Source organism: Sciurus carolinensis, chromosome 15, assembly GCF_902686445.1.
Source record: "Sciurus carolinensis chromosome 15, mSciCar1.2, whole genome shotgun sequence".
In the NCBI taxonomy this organism is placed as follows: Eukaryota; Metazoa; Chordata; class Mammalia; order Rodentia; family Sciuridae; genus Sciurus; species Sciurus carolinensis.
The window spans coordinates 54,177,144-54,193,549 of record NC_062227.1 but is presented as its reverse complement, the minus strand read 5'-3'; the positions used below and the strand labels follow the sequence as shown (position 1 = coordinate 54,193,549).

General features: G+C 39.2%; 2 protein-coding genes across 6 annotated transcripts in view; one reads left to right on the top strand and one right to left on the bottom strand.

Moving 5' to 3' along the window:
• The window catches only part of Ark2n (arkadia (RNF111) N-terminal like PKA signaling regulator 2N), an 85,235-nt gene that overhangs the window by 39,952 nt on the left and 28,877 nt on the right, over window positions 1-16,406 (bottom strand). For 4 of the 5 annotated variants that reach the window (XM_047526335.1, XM_047526334.1, XM_047526333.1 and 1 more), the window contains one exon: window positions 654-1,438. In XM_047526335.1, the coding sequence (XP_047382291.1) occupies window positions 654-1,368 (715 nt within the window). In that variant the 5' untranslated portion in view covers window positions 1,369-1,438. Of the gene's footprint in view, window positions 1-653; window positions 1,439-9,838; window positions 9,896-16,406 lie in introns of those variants that run through there. The other variant, XM_047526336.1, reaches the window with a different exon arrangement.
• LOC124965378 (zinc finger protein 133-like) lies at window positions 9,713-11,958 on the top strand. The gene is made up of 2 exons (XM_047526226.1): window positions 9,713-9,718; window positions 10,690-11,958. The coding sequence occupies exons 1-2, from the start codon at window positions 9,713-9,715 to the stop codon at window positions 11,794-11,796; spliced, it is 1,113 nt and encodes a 370-aa protein (XP_047382182.1). The 3' UTR covers window positions 11,797-11,958.

Sequence of the window (16,406 nt, the reverse complement as noted above, 5' to 3'; positions counted from 1 at the left end):
GAACAAGTAAATTTCCAACAAACTTTTTAAAGCTTCAGGACTAAGAAGAAATTTTGACCCCCTCCCCAACCAAAAACAAAAAATCTGTCCAATATGAGTAAGCAATAAAGATAATTAGTTTATCATTCACTGAATTGGGGGAAAACACAAACTTATCATTTTAGGAGGAATAGTTCTTAGAAAACTTTAATGAAAGATAGTGTCATTTTAGACACCATAAGTGCAGTGACTATATAATAAAGCCAGATGCCTATTCCTGAGGAGAACATACTTCGTATTAACACTGAACAGTGAGTATTAAATCTAAGCCGTGCTAAAAAGGCAATGATGGGAGTTCAGGTAATGTGTTACAGAGAAAGAGACTTGTGAGAAATTCCATTACTTAAAAATAATCTTGTCTCTACCAGTAACAACTTAAGTAATTTTTCTGCTGATGTGCTAAAGTGCACTGGAAACCTCAGAAAAGGTTTGGTGTTTTTTGTTTTGTTTTGTTTTTTTAAATTGGCCACATCTTGTTAACAGACTGCAGTCTTCAAATTTACTCAAGAGCTGCAGGTCTCCTGGATTTTTTCAAGTGTCATTCATCTAACTGAGCCTGACAGCTGAGAAATGCCATCAGTTGCTTTACAGTCAGTTTAAAAAACATCCTCTACCTGGTATCTCTGCAGTGATTGTCTTGCTGCTCCCTGAAACCTCTTCATCATCATCTGAGGAGCTTGTACTTGAGTCACAAGTCAGGTCACTGTCACTGGTACTACTGTCCTGCAGCAAGTTGTATTTCTTCCTTGCAGCAGCCTCCCGTTTCTGCCTCAGCAATCTAATCCGCTCCTTGTGCTTTTGGCTCCGATGACCTTTAACCTTGGCAACTCGGCCATTCTGTTTATCACTGGATTGCCGGTTTTTCTTGGCAGCCATAGTAGATGTTTCACTTTCAGAACGAGACCGCCTAGACTTACGACCAACTGTGGCACCAGACACTCCAGAAGGGTCTCCTTCCACTGCTGTTTCTGCCTGGGAGGGTTCATTTTCTTCTGCAGAAGACAATGTATCTGAATCAGCCAGGTGACCACTAGAGGAAGGGGAAAGCATGCAATGATTAGAGGAGTCACTCTCATAAACTCGACCAGTTGTCGCCTTGTCACTCTCTGTGGATGCTAACTGAGACTCAGAAGAGTCTCTTCTCAGTTCCATCAACAAGCAAGGCATTGAAGAAAGAACTGCAGAATCTGCTACGCCATCTTTCTGAACTTGAGATTCCAGTTCTACAGATCCATCTTCCTCCTTGGCTGTCTCTTGTTCAGATGTTTTTGGTGGGACTTCAGACTCAATGAGTTCTTCAACTTTTCCCACTGCCTCTTCCATCTTCATTTCAGAATTTCAAGTTAAATCATGGAGCAGTGTCTAGGAAATGATATCAAAGATGCAACAGGAAAGCAACCTGTACAAAAACACACAAAATCAATACAAAAAAATGGAAGATTATTATTATTTTTTTTAATTGTATAACTGTTTTATTCTTTTGTTCCTCTTTGGATATGTAGCAACACAAAATTATAAGCCCAGTGTTTCTATTGATCTGCTCCGTTATGTGATGATAGAACATATCACAGAAAACATTCTAGAGCTATCTGTGCCAAGTGAATGGAAGATTATTTATTCAATAAACATGCCTACTTTTCTAAGCAGGTTCTCTAAACAAAAATTGCCACTACAAAGGCCTTTAAAATATTGTATATTCTTATCCACTTGCTTTAAACAGATTGAAAATTCAAAGAGCTTAATATCAGCAAAGTTCTAGCAGATTCAGCTACTAAAAAGGGCACATTATTCCTCTATTACTAAACTTACAAAGCCAGCAAGTAAATAAACAAGGATTTTCAAGTTTACAACTTTAAATAGGAAAGGGATCTTCAAAACACTGATATACTTAATATGTGTATTTGACTTTAAATGAAAAGGAACACTTTAAGAAAAGTAGTCTAGAAAGCACTGAATTAACTGATTACTTCTATACTCAAATTTTCCAAGAAAACAGGTGGCAGGTTCAAAAAAGAAATAGTAATGTAAACCATTGTTTTACATGCATTTGGCAAATGAGCGACCAAAGTGTACATAACAAACCTGTTTGCATCCCCCCTCAATAGGATTGCTCAAAAGGAGCATTAAGAGGAATGGCTAGATTTGCTGTTCCCTCAGTCCTTCCTAGTTCCCAAAGCTCTCTCATGCATAATGTTGAATACAGTGTGTAGGGGAATGTTTTGTTTTATAAATAATGACCCCTGAATACAGTTCAACTACTTTGTGAACCCAGGAAACCCTACTCTCTGAATTATGCTAATGGGTTTAAGAGAAAGCATCCTACACACGTTTTACACCTTATATGCTCAATTTAGAATTTAACATCCGCACCACCACTGTGAACAATACAACTCTAAATAATCATGAGCAAACAGTCCAAAGGGAGTGAGGGGAGGGAATGGAAGAAAGAAAGGCAGGGAAACAAGAAGGGAGGGAATAATCTTTAACCACAAGAGTCTGTGACCTATACAGTACAGATTTCATTAACTGGCAGTTTTTAAGAGGATGCTAAGAATGTGCAACACAAATCAATATCTTGCCCTGCACATGTAACATTACAGAAGGCAACTACCAAGATGTTCCATAAATCACAGACAGACACAAACATTAATCTAATGCTAGTCAGGTGCATTATGCCATCTCTATCAGTTGACTTATCAAGTTACCTGATGGTTAAATTTACAATAGAAGATAACTAGAAAATATCTGAAAAAATTTTTTGTTGGTTTAACAGGCTAAGCCTTTTTGTTAATACAAACACGGATATTGTATATACCTGATTTTGTTTTTCATAGTCCTGTTCTCAATTGCTAGTATAACAGGAATTCTGATAAGTTTCCTTAATACATTTGCGGGGAAAAAAAGAACATTCATAGCTACTGGAACGTTTATTAGGTTTAAAATACTCCCGTGGGTAGCCTACTTCATAAGCATGTTTGTATCATTACTAATTTTTCAGCTAAATTAAAATAAGCATAAATGTTTTTCCTAACATTGTTCCAAAAGGAATGTAACATTTCTGAAAGCCAACGGAGAGGCAGTAAAAGTTAAACCAAGAAATTGGAAGTGTCATAAGTGAAGTATGTTTGCAATACAAATGAAGTTCCCTAAATACAAGAGGAAAAGATGTCATACCTAAAGTTTAATTTTTCCCAACCACCAGACTACTTATTGCACAAATCAGTTTTGGTTGGGGGGAGGGGAGTGAGTTATTTTTGGAAGGGATAGTCAAGTAGTTGGCAACAGAAAGTGATAAAATTATCAAATGGGAATTGCATCAGATAAATGGAATAAAAGGCTCTCAAACTTTCTGGATTAATGTTCACAATGAATTTCTAAATATGTAACATCTTTCTTATTAGAACAGCATTTTCTCCGATGTTATTCTTCCCATCAAACTAAAGGAAGCACCCCTTCCTTTATGGATATTAGAGTTCAATTTCTCATCTCCCTACAATCTTACATTATTGTTACTTGGTTCTCACAAACCTCTTAAACTCAACTGGACCACTCTTTTCCTACCACCAGTTCAATCTCATATCTCCTTCTCTGGGTACTACTCCCTTCTTGCACAAGATATTTCAGTATTTTGTTGTCAGAACATAAAAGAGCCCAAACTGATCACTGGGTAATCATTTGACTAACCCTTTGTCACTACAAAGGTTCAAACCTGATCTACCTGATGGAGCATATAACTGCAGAGAGGCTTCTTTTCTACCATGGTATGATGTAGCAACTAAAGAAGAAGAAATGATTAAGGAATTTAGTTTGTTACTACAGGAAATCTTTTTTTTGGGGGGTGGGGGTTTATCTGGGATTGAATCCAGGGCTGCTTAACCACTGAGCCATATCCCAGTCAGTTTTATTTTATTTTTTATTTTGAGACAGGGCCTCACTAAATTGCTGAGGCTGGCTTTGAACTTGCAATCTTCATGCCTCAGCCTCTTGAGCTGCTGGGATTAAAGGTGTGCAACATTGCACCCAGCTCCAGGAATCTGGAGCAAAGGTTATTGGTTATTGCTGCACAGCAGCACTTATTCAATTCTCTTGCTAGAGTGGATTCAGATAACAGAACAGCTCATGATTATTTACTGGCTGACCAAGGTGAAGTCTATGCTATTGCTAATACTATGTGTTGTACATAGGATCACTCCTTTAGGCCAGATAAGACCCAAATAGACAAAATAAAAGAACAAGGCACATAGCTACTAGTCTCAGTCTCCCTTGATCTTTTTTTTATTCTTTTGTTTTGTTGTTTTTATTTGTTTGTTTGTGGTACTGGGGACTGAACTCAAGGTCTGCCTGGTACATTGCCAGAGCAAGTGCTCTACCATTGTCCATGGTACCTGGCTGCCTGTCAAACTTCTGAAGAAGTACAACTACTAACAGAAGAGTGATGGCCAAACACTTTATAATGATAGCCAAATGACAATGATAGTAGAACAGATAAAACTAAACTTAACAGTAAAATCCAGGCAGACTAGCCTGAGAGCTTCTCTTTCTGAAGTCTCCTATTCTAATGTGGTGACAGTGTTTTAAAATTAACTCCTAATGGCTAGCCATTAGCCTCCAATGGAAGATAAGAACAACTAGGACAGGCCCAAAAACAATCAAACCTAATTTCAGAATGGTTGATCAGCAAATCCTTTCAGAGAAATTTCTTCATCAAAAGGGGAAATGTGACAGTTATCAATATCAAAATGGAGTCCCTTATGTGGGGACATAAAGGAAGACCCCTCTTTCATATGTGCTTATGATGGGAATAATGCAAAGAATTCCCAAAAATCAAAGTATTCCAGATAAGGCCCTTTCACAAGGATACTTCCATGACAATACTGTTTCTACCAATGAGCTAATGTCAACTCCTACAATGAAAGTCTATAACCAGTGGTCTCTGTTTCAAAACAGTTTACATAAACTTCTTGTTTCTGTCTTTAAAAGTTTCCTCTTTGCCACCACCCCCTTGGATGTACCTATGGTCCTCCACAGCACATATATCCAGAATATAATTTCCTACTACCCTCAAATAAACTCCATTTTGAAAGGGTTTCTAATGTTCGCTTCAAGTTGACTAATCCTAAATAGCTTTCTAGCCTGTCCACTAGTATCAAATGTCTACTCTTATCACCCTAGATAGAACCTCTGTCAGTTATTTCTCAAAGAAAGTAATGATGTAATATTCTGTCCCTCTCTATGCGCCTTCTATCTTGGTCCTACCTGTGAATCTGTTCTCATAAGACAGGCAGGACAATACTTTCACAAGGAATTACATCTTTATATAAGAAGATATTTTTAAATGTCCTAGAAGGAGATGGGAATGTGGTTCAGTGGGAAAGTGCTTGCCTCGCATGCAGGAAGCCCTGGGTTCAATCCCCAACACCACAAAATAAATGAGTAAATAAATAAATGCCTATAAGATTTGGATGAAGGAGAAATGACCAAGAGAGGAAGTTAAAGGCAACCCAAGCATTTTTGTGTGTGTGTGTGTGTGTGTGTGTGTGCGCGTGCACCTGTGTGTATGGTACAGGGATCTAATTTGTGGCCCTGTGCTAAGTGAAGTTTCTACTACTGAGCCACATCGCCAGGACAGTGATGCAGGAGGATCACGCATTCAAGGCCAGCCTCTACAACTCAATAAGATCCTACCTCAAAATTTTAAAGAGGAATGTGGGGGAAACTGGGGGTATAGGTCAGTGGTAGAACATCCTTCGGTTCAACACCCAGTACCAAAAAATATATCTATTAGCTGAGTAGAACATGTGCCCACCTATAACTCCAGTTACTCAGAAAAGCTGAAACAGAAGGAGCCAAATTCAAGTCAACTTTAGCCACTTAGCAAGATCCTCTGTTCAAATATACATTTTTTTTTAAGCAGCTAATTATATAGTGATTATATAGTGATTTTTAAAGTGGCTAATTGAAAAAAAGCAGGCGTGGGGGGTTTGTAAAACATGAAAAAGGAAACCTGATGTATCTCAGTGGAAGAACACCTGCCTACCATGCACAAGGTCCTGGTTCCATCTTCAACACTGGAGAGGGAAAAAGAGAGGGGAAAGGGGAAAGGCTCAGAGAGGAGAGGAAAAAAGGGGGGGAGGGGACAAATCACAACATCTGACAGAATAAAACTGCTGAGTAGATTAATTAATATAGAGTCAAAAAGAACAATTCACAATACTCAGTTTTCAAACTATACAGGAACCATTAACATAAATTTAAGGGGGAAATGTGATTGCTTCCCCTGCTCACCTCTCCAGTTTTCTCTGGGGCATCACACCCTAGCTTTCTCCAGCTATAAGAATGTCACAGAAACTATTTTTTCAGATCTCTGGCCTTCTGCACTCATTTTGTGTTTGCTCTCTTGGTGGTTACTTTTCACAGAAATCAGAACAGTAGAGACTATTGCCCCTACTATATGCATATTACCCACCTTATGTTCCTTCACAGCATCTGGTACAATTTTATACTGTCCATCACCCAATTATAAGAACATATATTAATTTTAAGGGAAAAAACTGTATACTCAACCCCTGCCCCAGTTTATTTACCTCTGTACTCAACAAGCAAAGCAGGCCTTAAGGCAAAACCTATTATCAAGCCAACAGAAACCTAATCTAATCTTTCACTGCCTAATGATAAACAAAATAGAAATCCCTAGAAATTTTCTCTGGACTATAAATTTCCCATGAAAGTAGAAAGCAAGATTATTAGTTAAGGATGAAAATGGAGGAGGTGGGGCTACAGTCTAATTATGGTCTGAGAGTTCCCTAAGGGTCCAACTCGATTTAAGATTTGGTCCCAGGATAGTGCTATGAGTAGAGAGACTGGGGTAGGTCCTCAGTTCACGGAGAGTGAGCACTCAGAAAGCAGTTCTCTGGGACTCTGGTAGTTCTCAAGAGAAGATTGTTATAGAAGCCTGAATTTGGTCCCACCCAGCTCTTGACTCTTACTAGCTAGCTTTCTACCACCACTGCTATCCATATCACGAGGAAATACAGTCAAAGAACAGCTCTGACTGAGTCTGTGTTAGGCCATTTGGACTTTCAGACTCCAAACTGTGAGTTAAATAAACATCTTTTCTTCCTAAGTAGTCTGCAACCAGGTATTTCATTCTAGTGGTACAAAGCTAACTAACACAGGTGCATGAAGGTTAATCAGAGAACCAGGTATGAAACAGTAGTGGGAAAGTGAATAAACTAGGCAAAGTATAGTAAATGATTTTAAGGCAATAGTAAAGGCTCACTCTAAAAGTTGTAGCATGAACTTAAAGACTAATACAAGTAGATGTGTTTTTCTCAATTCCAGCTGTATAAAAACCAAGTTCAGAGGTGGCAGAATTTCGACTTAAGCAGAACTGTAGTTTTTATCAAGCAAGTAGAACAAAGCAAAAAAGAAGAAAGAGTATGTGCAGCAAGAAAATGATTTAATATCACATCAGTTAAGTACAGGCTAGTAACAAAGTGGTAGAACCAACGAAATGAACACCCCAGTGAAGTCAAAGAAAGCTAGAATTAGGGTATTACAGAGAATGAGCTACAAAGATAGAACTCAAGAGTGAATCAAACTAGGATTAGGGAAGGATTACAGTTATTGGTAATCAACAGGATCAGTAGGATCTAAAACAACACTACATAGAATTTTATCTGTGAATGTCCATCTGCAATGAAAGTAGTACAGAAATTGAGAATAATTGTTTAGTAATTTAACAGCAATTTGATATGGCTGTGACAACTGAACAGAATTTCAATTTCCTAATAACTGATTTTTACTATATTTTACAAAAGAATTAATCCAGGGTGGGTTGGAAAGAAAAATATACTGGTCCTTTACAATGGATACTTCAAGAAGCACTGGCTAAACTATGACCATGAAGTAGGTGGCTGAGGTAGTAGGGCAAACATCATTATTGCAGGAGAGCTGTTCACAGAACTGCATGGGAAGTGTCAGAAGGATTATCTGTATGTGTACTAAAATTACCATGAATTAATATAAGATTAAAAAAGGGCAAGATGATAATAAGCAAGTAACAGAAATCAGGTAATACATGGATGGAGACCAGTGATCAATAGATCACAGTAAAAACAAGGCAAATGGATGATACAAACTGATTCAAAATAGAGTTTTTAAAGAGCAAAAGAAAAATAATCAGAAAATATCAAGGAGGAGCTGGGCGCAATGGTACACACCTGTCATCCCAGGGACTGGGAAGGCTAAAGGAGGACTGCAAGTTCAAGGCCAGACTCAGCAACTTAGTGAGAACTCACTCAAAAATAAAAAATGATTGGGGATGTTGCTCAGTGATAAACTGCCCTGGGTTCAAGCCCCAGTACAGGAAAGAAAGAAAAGGAAGAGGAGGAGGACAGAGAAAGAAAGGAAGCAAGGAAAGGAAAAGAAAAGAAAGGGGAGAGAAGGGAGGGGAAGGGAAGAGAAGGGAGGGGAGGGGAAGGGAAGGGAAGGGAAGAAATAAATGGCAATGAAAAACGAGGGGAGGGGAGGGGAGGGGAGGGGAGGGGAGGGGAGGGGAGGGAAGGGAAGGGAAGGGAGGAAATAAATGGCAATGAAAAACAAGAAAACCATTTACCCCTCCCCTCCAGGCCAGAGGAGATGAAGACTGCAGGAGAAAAAAAAACACAAATCACCACTAGCAAGTTAAGTGATGTTCTCAAGGGGAAATTAGGTCACTGTTAGTAGCGTAAGAAGGTAAAAGCAAAGTTGAGAACAAGTTGAAAATATAGTATTGATGATTTTGCAGATGATGAACTTCACTGGGCAACATGAAAGGGCATCAGAGAAAGAAAGAAAGATACAATAGGGACAGTGTAATGCTTTCTCTAGAGATTACAGTACATGAAAAAGGGGGTATCTTAAAAGTGTGGGGCTTCTGGTGATATTAATGAAACAAAAACATACCTTTACATGTGTAATACACTCAGATCATGACTCAGTAAGTTGATTTCACAACCAATAGGTGGCAACTTAACCTTTGAAAACACTGTCTAAAGAAACTCATACAAGGGCTGGGGAGATAGCTCAGTTAGTTGGTAGAGTACTCGCCTCCTAAGCACAAGGCCCTGGGTTCAATCCCCAGCACCACCAAAAAAAAAAAAAAAAAAAGAAACTCATGCAAGTAAAATAATGTTCATATAGCATCTTTGTTTTGTCATAAACAAAAGTAAACATGTACTAAAAAAGAAACTCATACAAGTAAAATAATGTTCATATAGCATCTTTGTTTTGTCATAAACAAAAGTAAACATGTACTAAAAAAGAAACTCATACAAGTAAAATAATGTTCATATAGCATCTTTGTTTTGTCATAAACAAAAGTAAACATGTACTAAAAAAGAAGAAAAACTATGGTACATTACTACAATGAAGAAGAATGAAAAAGGGGAAACAAATGAAGAACAATTAATCAAAATGGATGAATTTCAAAAACAATGGTAAGCCAGTGGGTTAAGCATAGGCCTGGAGCATCAGCTTCTGGGGTGGGTAAAGAGGAACATGAGGCAAGAAGATCACACATTCCAGGCCAGCCAGTCTTCCCAGCTTATTGACACAGTGTCTCAAAATAAAAAATGAAGAGCTGGTAATGTAGCTCTATGGTAGAATGCTCTTGGATTCAATCCCTAGTACCATGGGGGTGGGAGGCGGTACCCAAATGTCAGTCAGAATAGTGGCTACCCGTAAGTGGAGAAATTGTGATAGATCATGAATATAGAGTTTTAAAAGTATTAGGAGAACAGGAAGTGGTTGTGCCCACCTGTAATTCCAGCAAACTGCCAGTAATCCCAGCAACTCAGGAGTATGAGGCAAGAGAATCTCAAGTTCAAGGCCAGTCTGGGCAACCTAGCAAGATCCTGTCTCAACATAAAAAACAAAAAGGGCTGGGAATGTAGCTCTGTGGTAAGATGCCCTTGGATTCAATACCCTATATACCACCACCACCACCACCACCACCACCATCACCACCATCTCCCCACATGCACAAGTATTGGAAGAGCAGGAATTCTAAGGGCAAGTACTAAGGTCAGCAAAACTCCCCAAAATACTATCATAAAGCAAGTTAAAATTCACAAACCATTTCGATGCTCTGAAAATCTAGTGAACTTTGTAAAAAATTAGAGAAGAAACCTCTAAAGAGTAAAGTTTAGGATTAAAAAGAAGAAAGGAAGGGGGGAAAATATATTAACGGGGCAGAGAAAACAAGTAAATATACACTGCAGTAGAAATATTTCACAGATTTGTCCTAGTGATCTCAGGGGAAGAAATGGCAATAACGCTTTCAAAGGGAAAAATATCAAAATTCAGAATGGTTACAATACTTTATCTAAATGCCCCCTTTTTAATGATAAAAAATGAAAACTTCCAAAGAAACAGGAAACGGTGACCTGCTCATAGAAGAAAAAAGTTGTAACTGGAAAACATGAGTGTCCTCAAGTGTTAGACTGAGCAAAGAATTCAAAACTTTTAAAAATATGTTCAAAGAAGAAAACGAAAGAACTCAGTGACAGAGTGCTTGCCTAGCACATAGGTCCTGGAATCAATCCCTAGCACAGGAAAAAAAAAAAAACAAGCCAACAGAGCAGAAGGAAAATATGTTTAAAAACGTAGAGGAATCACGAGAGGACACACTCAGGCGAGAAACCTTACATGTGCAGTGAGTGTGGGCGAGGCTTTAGTCAGAAGTCAAACCTCATCATACACCAGAGGACACACTCAGGGGAGAAGCCTTATGTGTGCCGGGAGTGTGGCAAAGGCTTTAGCCAGAAGTCAGCTGTGGTTAGACACCAGAGGACGCACTTAGAGGAGAAGACCATCGTGTGCAGTGACTGTGGCCTCAGCTTCAGTGATAGGTCAAACCTCATCTCCCACCAGAGGACACACTCGGGGGAGAAGCCTTATGCCTGTAAGGAATGTGGGCGATGCTTCAGGCAGAGGACAACCCTTGTCAACCACCAGAGGACACATTCAAAGGAGAAGCCTTATGTGTGTGGAGTATGTGGGCACAGCTTTAGCCAGAATTCAACCCTCATCTCTCACAGAAGGACGCACACAGGGGAGAAGCCGTATGTGTGTGGGGTGTGTGGGCGGGGCTTTAGTCTGAAGTCACACCTCAACAGACATCAGAACATTGACTCAGGAGAGAAGCCAATCGTGTGCAAGGATTGTGGTCGAGGTTTCAGCCAGCAATCAAATCTCATCAGACACCAGAGGACACACTCAGGGGAAAAGCCTATGGTGTGTGAGGAGTGTGGACGAGGCTTTAGCCAGAAGTCAAACCTCATTGCACACCAGAGAACACACTCAGGGGAAAGACCGTATGTGTGCCGGGAGTGTGGGCGAGGCTTCAGCCACCAGGCAGGGCTCATCAGGCACAAGAGGAAGCATTCGAGGGATAAACCTTACATGTGCAGGCAGTGTGGACTAGGCTTTAGCAATAAGTCAGCTTTAATCACACATAAGCGGGTACATTCAGAAGAGAAGTCTTGTGTGTGCAGAGAGTGCGGCCAAGGCTTTATCCAGAAGTCACACCTCACCTCACATCAGATGGCACACAAAGGGGAGAAGCCTTATGTGTGCAAGGCCTGTGGACAAAGCTTTAGGCAGAAGTCTCAGCTCAAGAGACACAGGAAGATAAAGTGCGTCCACCACAAACCAACACTCCAGCCCAACTCTGAGGCCTGCTTGGGACAATCTGATCCCTTGTATTCTCTTTGAAAGTGAAGATGGTGGAGAGGACTAATGGTCAAAATCTTTACACTTCCATGTAATGGAATAGAAAAATGCATTCCATAAGTGATCAAAGGACATTAATTTAGTGTACTTTCTCCCCCGTCAATCTCCATGTTTTGTGGCCTTTTGTTCTAATAAACTTTGCTTCTTTACAAATCTGGGAAAAAAAAAAACGTAGAGGAAAGTAGGACAATAATGAATCAATCAGAATCTTAATAAAGGACAGAAATTATGGCACAGTGGTGCAGTAGTGGTTCATGCCTATAATCCCAGCAACTCAGGAGGCTGAGACAAGAGGCCAATCTGGGGAACTAAAAAATAAAAAGAGCTGGGAATGTAAATCAGTGATAAAGCACCCCTGGAGTCAATCCCCACAACAAAACAGACAGATATTGTGGACATTGAAACACAAAATATTTCACTGGAACAGTAAGTTCAAGCAGCAGAATAACCAATGAACTTGATGTCCCATCTGAAGAAGAGAGAGAAAAAGATTTAGAAAAAGAAACGAACAGAGCTTCAGAGATTAATGAGACAACATCAGAAATACAATCATACAGCCACTGTGAAGGCAAACACCTGAAATCCTGGGTACTTAAGATGCAGAGGCAGGAGGATCACAAATTCAAGGCCAGCCCAGACATTTTAGTGAGACCCCCAATCTCAAACTAAAATTAAAAAGGACTGCAGGGCTGGGGATATAGCTCAGTTGGTACAGTGCTTGCATTGCAAGCACAAGGCCCTGGGTTCAATCCCCAGCACTGCAAAAAAAAAAAAAAGGACTGCAGATGTACTCAGTGCTAAGAGCACTTACCTAACAATGTGAGGACCTGGGTTCAATCCCCAGTATGAAAAAAAAAATAGCAGTAGTAGTCCAAATTTGATGAAAAACGTTAATTAATCAAAGAAGCTCATGAAATTTTCAAGCAGGATAAACACACAGAGGTCCATACAGTCACATCATGGACAAATGAAATACAAATATTTGAAAGCAACAAAAGTAATTCATCCTACAGACACACACACACAAAAAAAATTCAGTTTGATTTCTCATCTGAAACACTGGAGGTCAGAAAAACTTCTTTAATGTGCTAAGGGAGAAAACCGTTAACCAAAAACTTCATATTTAACAAAGCTATTCTTTCAAAATGAAAGCAGTCCAATGGAATATTACTCAGTCATAAAGAAAAATAAAATTATGGCATTTGCTGGTAAATGGATGAAGTTGGAAAATATCATGCTAAGTGAAACAGGCCAAGCAAAACCAAAGGCTGAATGTTTTCTCTGATAAGTGCATGACGACATATAACGATGGGGGGTGGCAGGGGGAAGAGAAGAATGAAGGAACTTTGGATGGTGTAGAGGAAAATGGGGGGGAGCACAGAAAAATAGAATGAAACAGACAGTATTACCCTATGTATAAGTATGATTATGAGAATGGTGTGAATCTACATTGTATACAACCATAGAAATGAAAAGTTGTACCCCATTTCTGTACAATGAATCAAAATGCAGTCTGTAAAAATAAAAATTTTAATAAAAACCAATAAATAAAAAAATAAACACACACACACACACATACACACACACAAGAAAACAGCAAAAACAGCCTGTGATCCCAGAGACTCAGGAGGCTGAGGCAGAAAGATCACAAATTTGAGGCTAGCCTCAGCAACTTACCAAGACCCTGTCTCAAAAAACTAAATAAAAAGGACTGAGGATGTAGCTGGTGGTAAAGTGTCCTTGGATTCAGTCTCCTGTACGAAAAAACAAATAATTTTAAAAATACAAAAAGAAAGCTTTAGGCTGAAAGAAAGTGACATCACACTCTGATGTGAACTCACAAAAACAAACAGTGACAACAAAATTGTTAAATACGTAGTTAACCTAAGATTCTATAAGCCAGGTGCACACCTGTAATCCCAGTGACTTGGGAGGTTCAGGCAAGAGGATTCAAAGTTCAGGGCCAACCTAAGCAACCTAGCAAGGCCCTACGCAAATAAGCAAGACTCAGTTTCAAACAATAAAAAGTCAGAGTTGCAGCTCCTGTAAGGCACTCTTGGGTTCAATTCCAACTATTCAAAAAAACAAAAAAGAAAAGTCTATAAATAATTTATTTATTCTCCTGTTTTCTTTTAAATATGTAAGATTAAAGCAACAGTTACAATGCTGTATTATTAGCTTTAAAATATACATAATGTGCCAGGCACAGGGACACACCTGTAATCCCAGTGACTCAGTAGGCTGAGACAGAAGGAGTGCAAGTTCAAAGTGAGCTTCAGCAACTTTGTGAGGCCCTAAATACACACACATGTACACACACACACACACATCTATCTATCTGACTGGGAATGTAGATCAGTGGTAAAGCACCTCTGGGTTCAATCCCTAGTACCAAAAAAAAAAAATTTTAAATAAAACATACATAATGTAAAATATATGAAATACAGCACAAAAAAATGGGGAGCAGATGGCATTATACTGGAGAAATGCTTTCATACTTTACTGGAATGAAATATTAATTTGTAAAAGAATGTGATAAAGATACAGATATAGTCACTAATAGCTTTAAAAAAATTTTTTTTTTAAAGATTAAAAAACAAGCCCCCAAGCTGGGCACAGTAGCACACACTTGTAATCCCAGCAGCTCAGGAGGCTGAGGCAGGAGGATCCTAAGTTCAAAGCCAGCTTCAGTAACTTAGCAAGACCCTGTTGCAAAATAAAACGAGCTGGGGATGTGGCTCAGTGGTTAAGCACCCATGGGTGCAATTCCTAGTATTAAAAAAAAAAGTCACCAAAAGAGGCAGAAAAGGAGGTATACAGGAACAACAACAAAAATATGAGACAAGGTGCAATGGCCCACATGTGCAATCCAAGCCACTCAAGAAGGCTAGCCAGAGCAACTCAGCAAGACATCTCTGAATGAACGAATGAACAAACAAACGAACGAATGCAAACAAACAAAGAATAAATAAATATGGCCACTTATTGGTAAAGCACTTGACCACCATGTGGGAGGCTCTGGGTTCAAATCCCAGTATTGGAAACAAAAGCATGGGGGAGGGGATTTGAGGGGAATATGAATTAACTTACAGAATAATGTGTCTGTCTGAAAAGAAAATGAAGAAGCTGATTCCAGACCTTCTGGACAAGACTTATGCCACGGTTGATGAAGAACCCAGTCAGTCTGTAGCCTGACTGTACCTCCTTTCCCTCCCATAAAAGCCTCTCTCACCCCTCCATCCTCTCCACTCCCAAGTTAGAACTCTAAAGAGATAGTCCTTCTTTCTTTTTCAGAGCAGCTTTGAATAACCTGATTCCTTTCCACCAACTCCTGTCTCCCAAATTTTCATGACTTCAAGTGATAAGCAATACAGATATCTGATTTCAGTAACAATATCTCCCACTATTCTCTAAACTCATAACCATGTAAGAAATAGCTATTTTTCAAGTAAATGGACACTCCAGTCTTCACGTCACTTACTAAATGCTCCCTGAATACATATACATACTTGTTTTTTTTTTTTTTTTTGCAGTGCTGGGATTGAACTCAGGGCCTTAGTGCTTGTGAGGTGAGCACTCTACCAACTGAGCTATCTCCCCAGCCCCATACTTGTATTTTTGAAAGGATATCTCTTATACTAAACTGTGAGTACCTTAAACAAAGATGTTTTAAGTATCCCCAGTAAAACAGTGATTCTGTTTGTGTTTAATGTCTAATAAATGAATTGACATATTATTCATAAATGGAATCACAACAATATCAGTAAAGACAGGTTTGAGAGAGATTTAAGACAGAGAAGACTGCCAGGTATGGCAATGCATGCCTGTAATGCCAGTGACTATGGAGGCCAAAGGCAGGAGGACTACAAGTTCAAGGCCAGCCTCAGCAACTTAGGTCATAAGCAACTTAGTGAGACACTGTCTCAAAAAACAAAAAGGGCTAGGGATGTAATTCAGTGATAAAAAGCCCCTGAGTTCAATCCCCAGTTAAAGCAAGGCTTCAAAAAGAATAAAAAAGAACCCAACAGGGGCTGGGGAGATAGCACAGTTGGTAGAGTACTTGCCTTGTAAGCACAAGGCCCTGGGTTCGATCCCCAGCACCCCCAAAAAAAAAAAAAGAACCCAACACACACACACACACACACACACACACACACACACACACACACACACGACTTCATAACAGATAGTTTTTTCAATGAGAAAAAAATGGGACTGAAGACCATTCCCTGGGTGATTATGAATAGCCTACAGAAGACGTAAAAAGTCTGGTGGTGGAGGAATAATCACCTTGAATTTGAATTGGATATTAGCTCACAAGAATACAAGTCTCAAGGAAAACCAAATGGAGCTAGGGATAGAGTTCAATGGTACAGAGCTTGAATAGCAGCACAGTGCAAAAATAAAGAAATACAGATTTGTACACCATCAATACAAGATAGCAGAAAATGTCTAGTGAGAAAGCATAGAATAAGAAATTTTAACAACCTTCAAAAAAAATAAATTTTAACAGACATTAACATTAGAAAGTTGTGCTCTCAATGTTTTAGAAGCATACAGTTAAGTACATATCACTGAAAAGAGATGGCAAG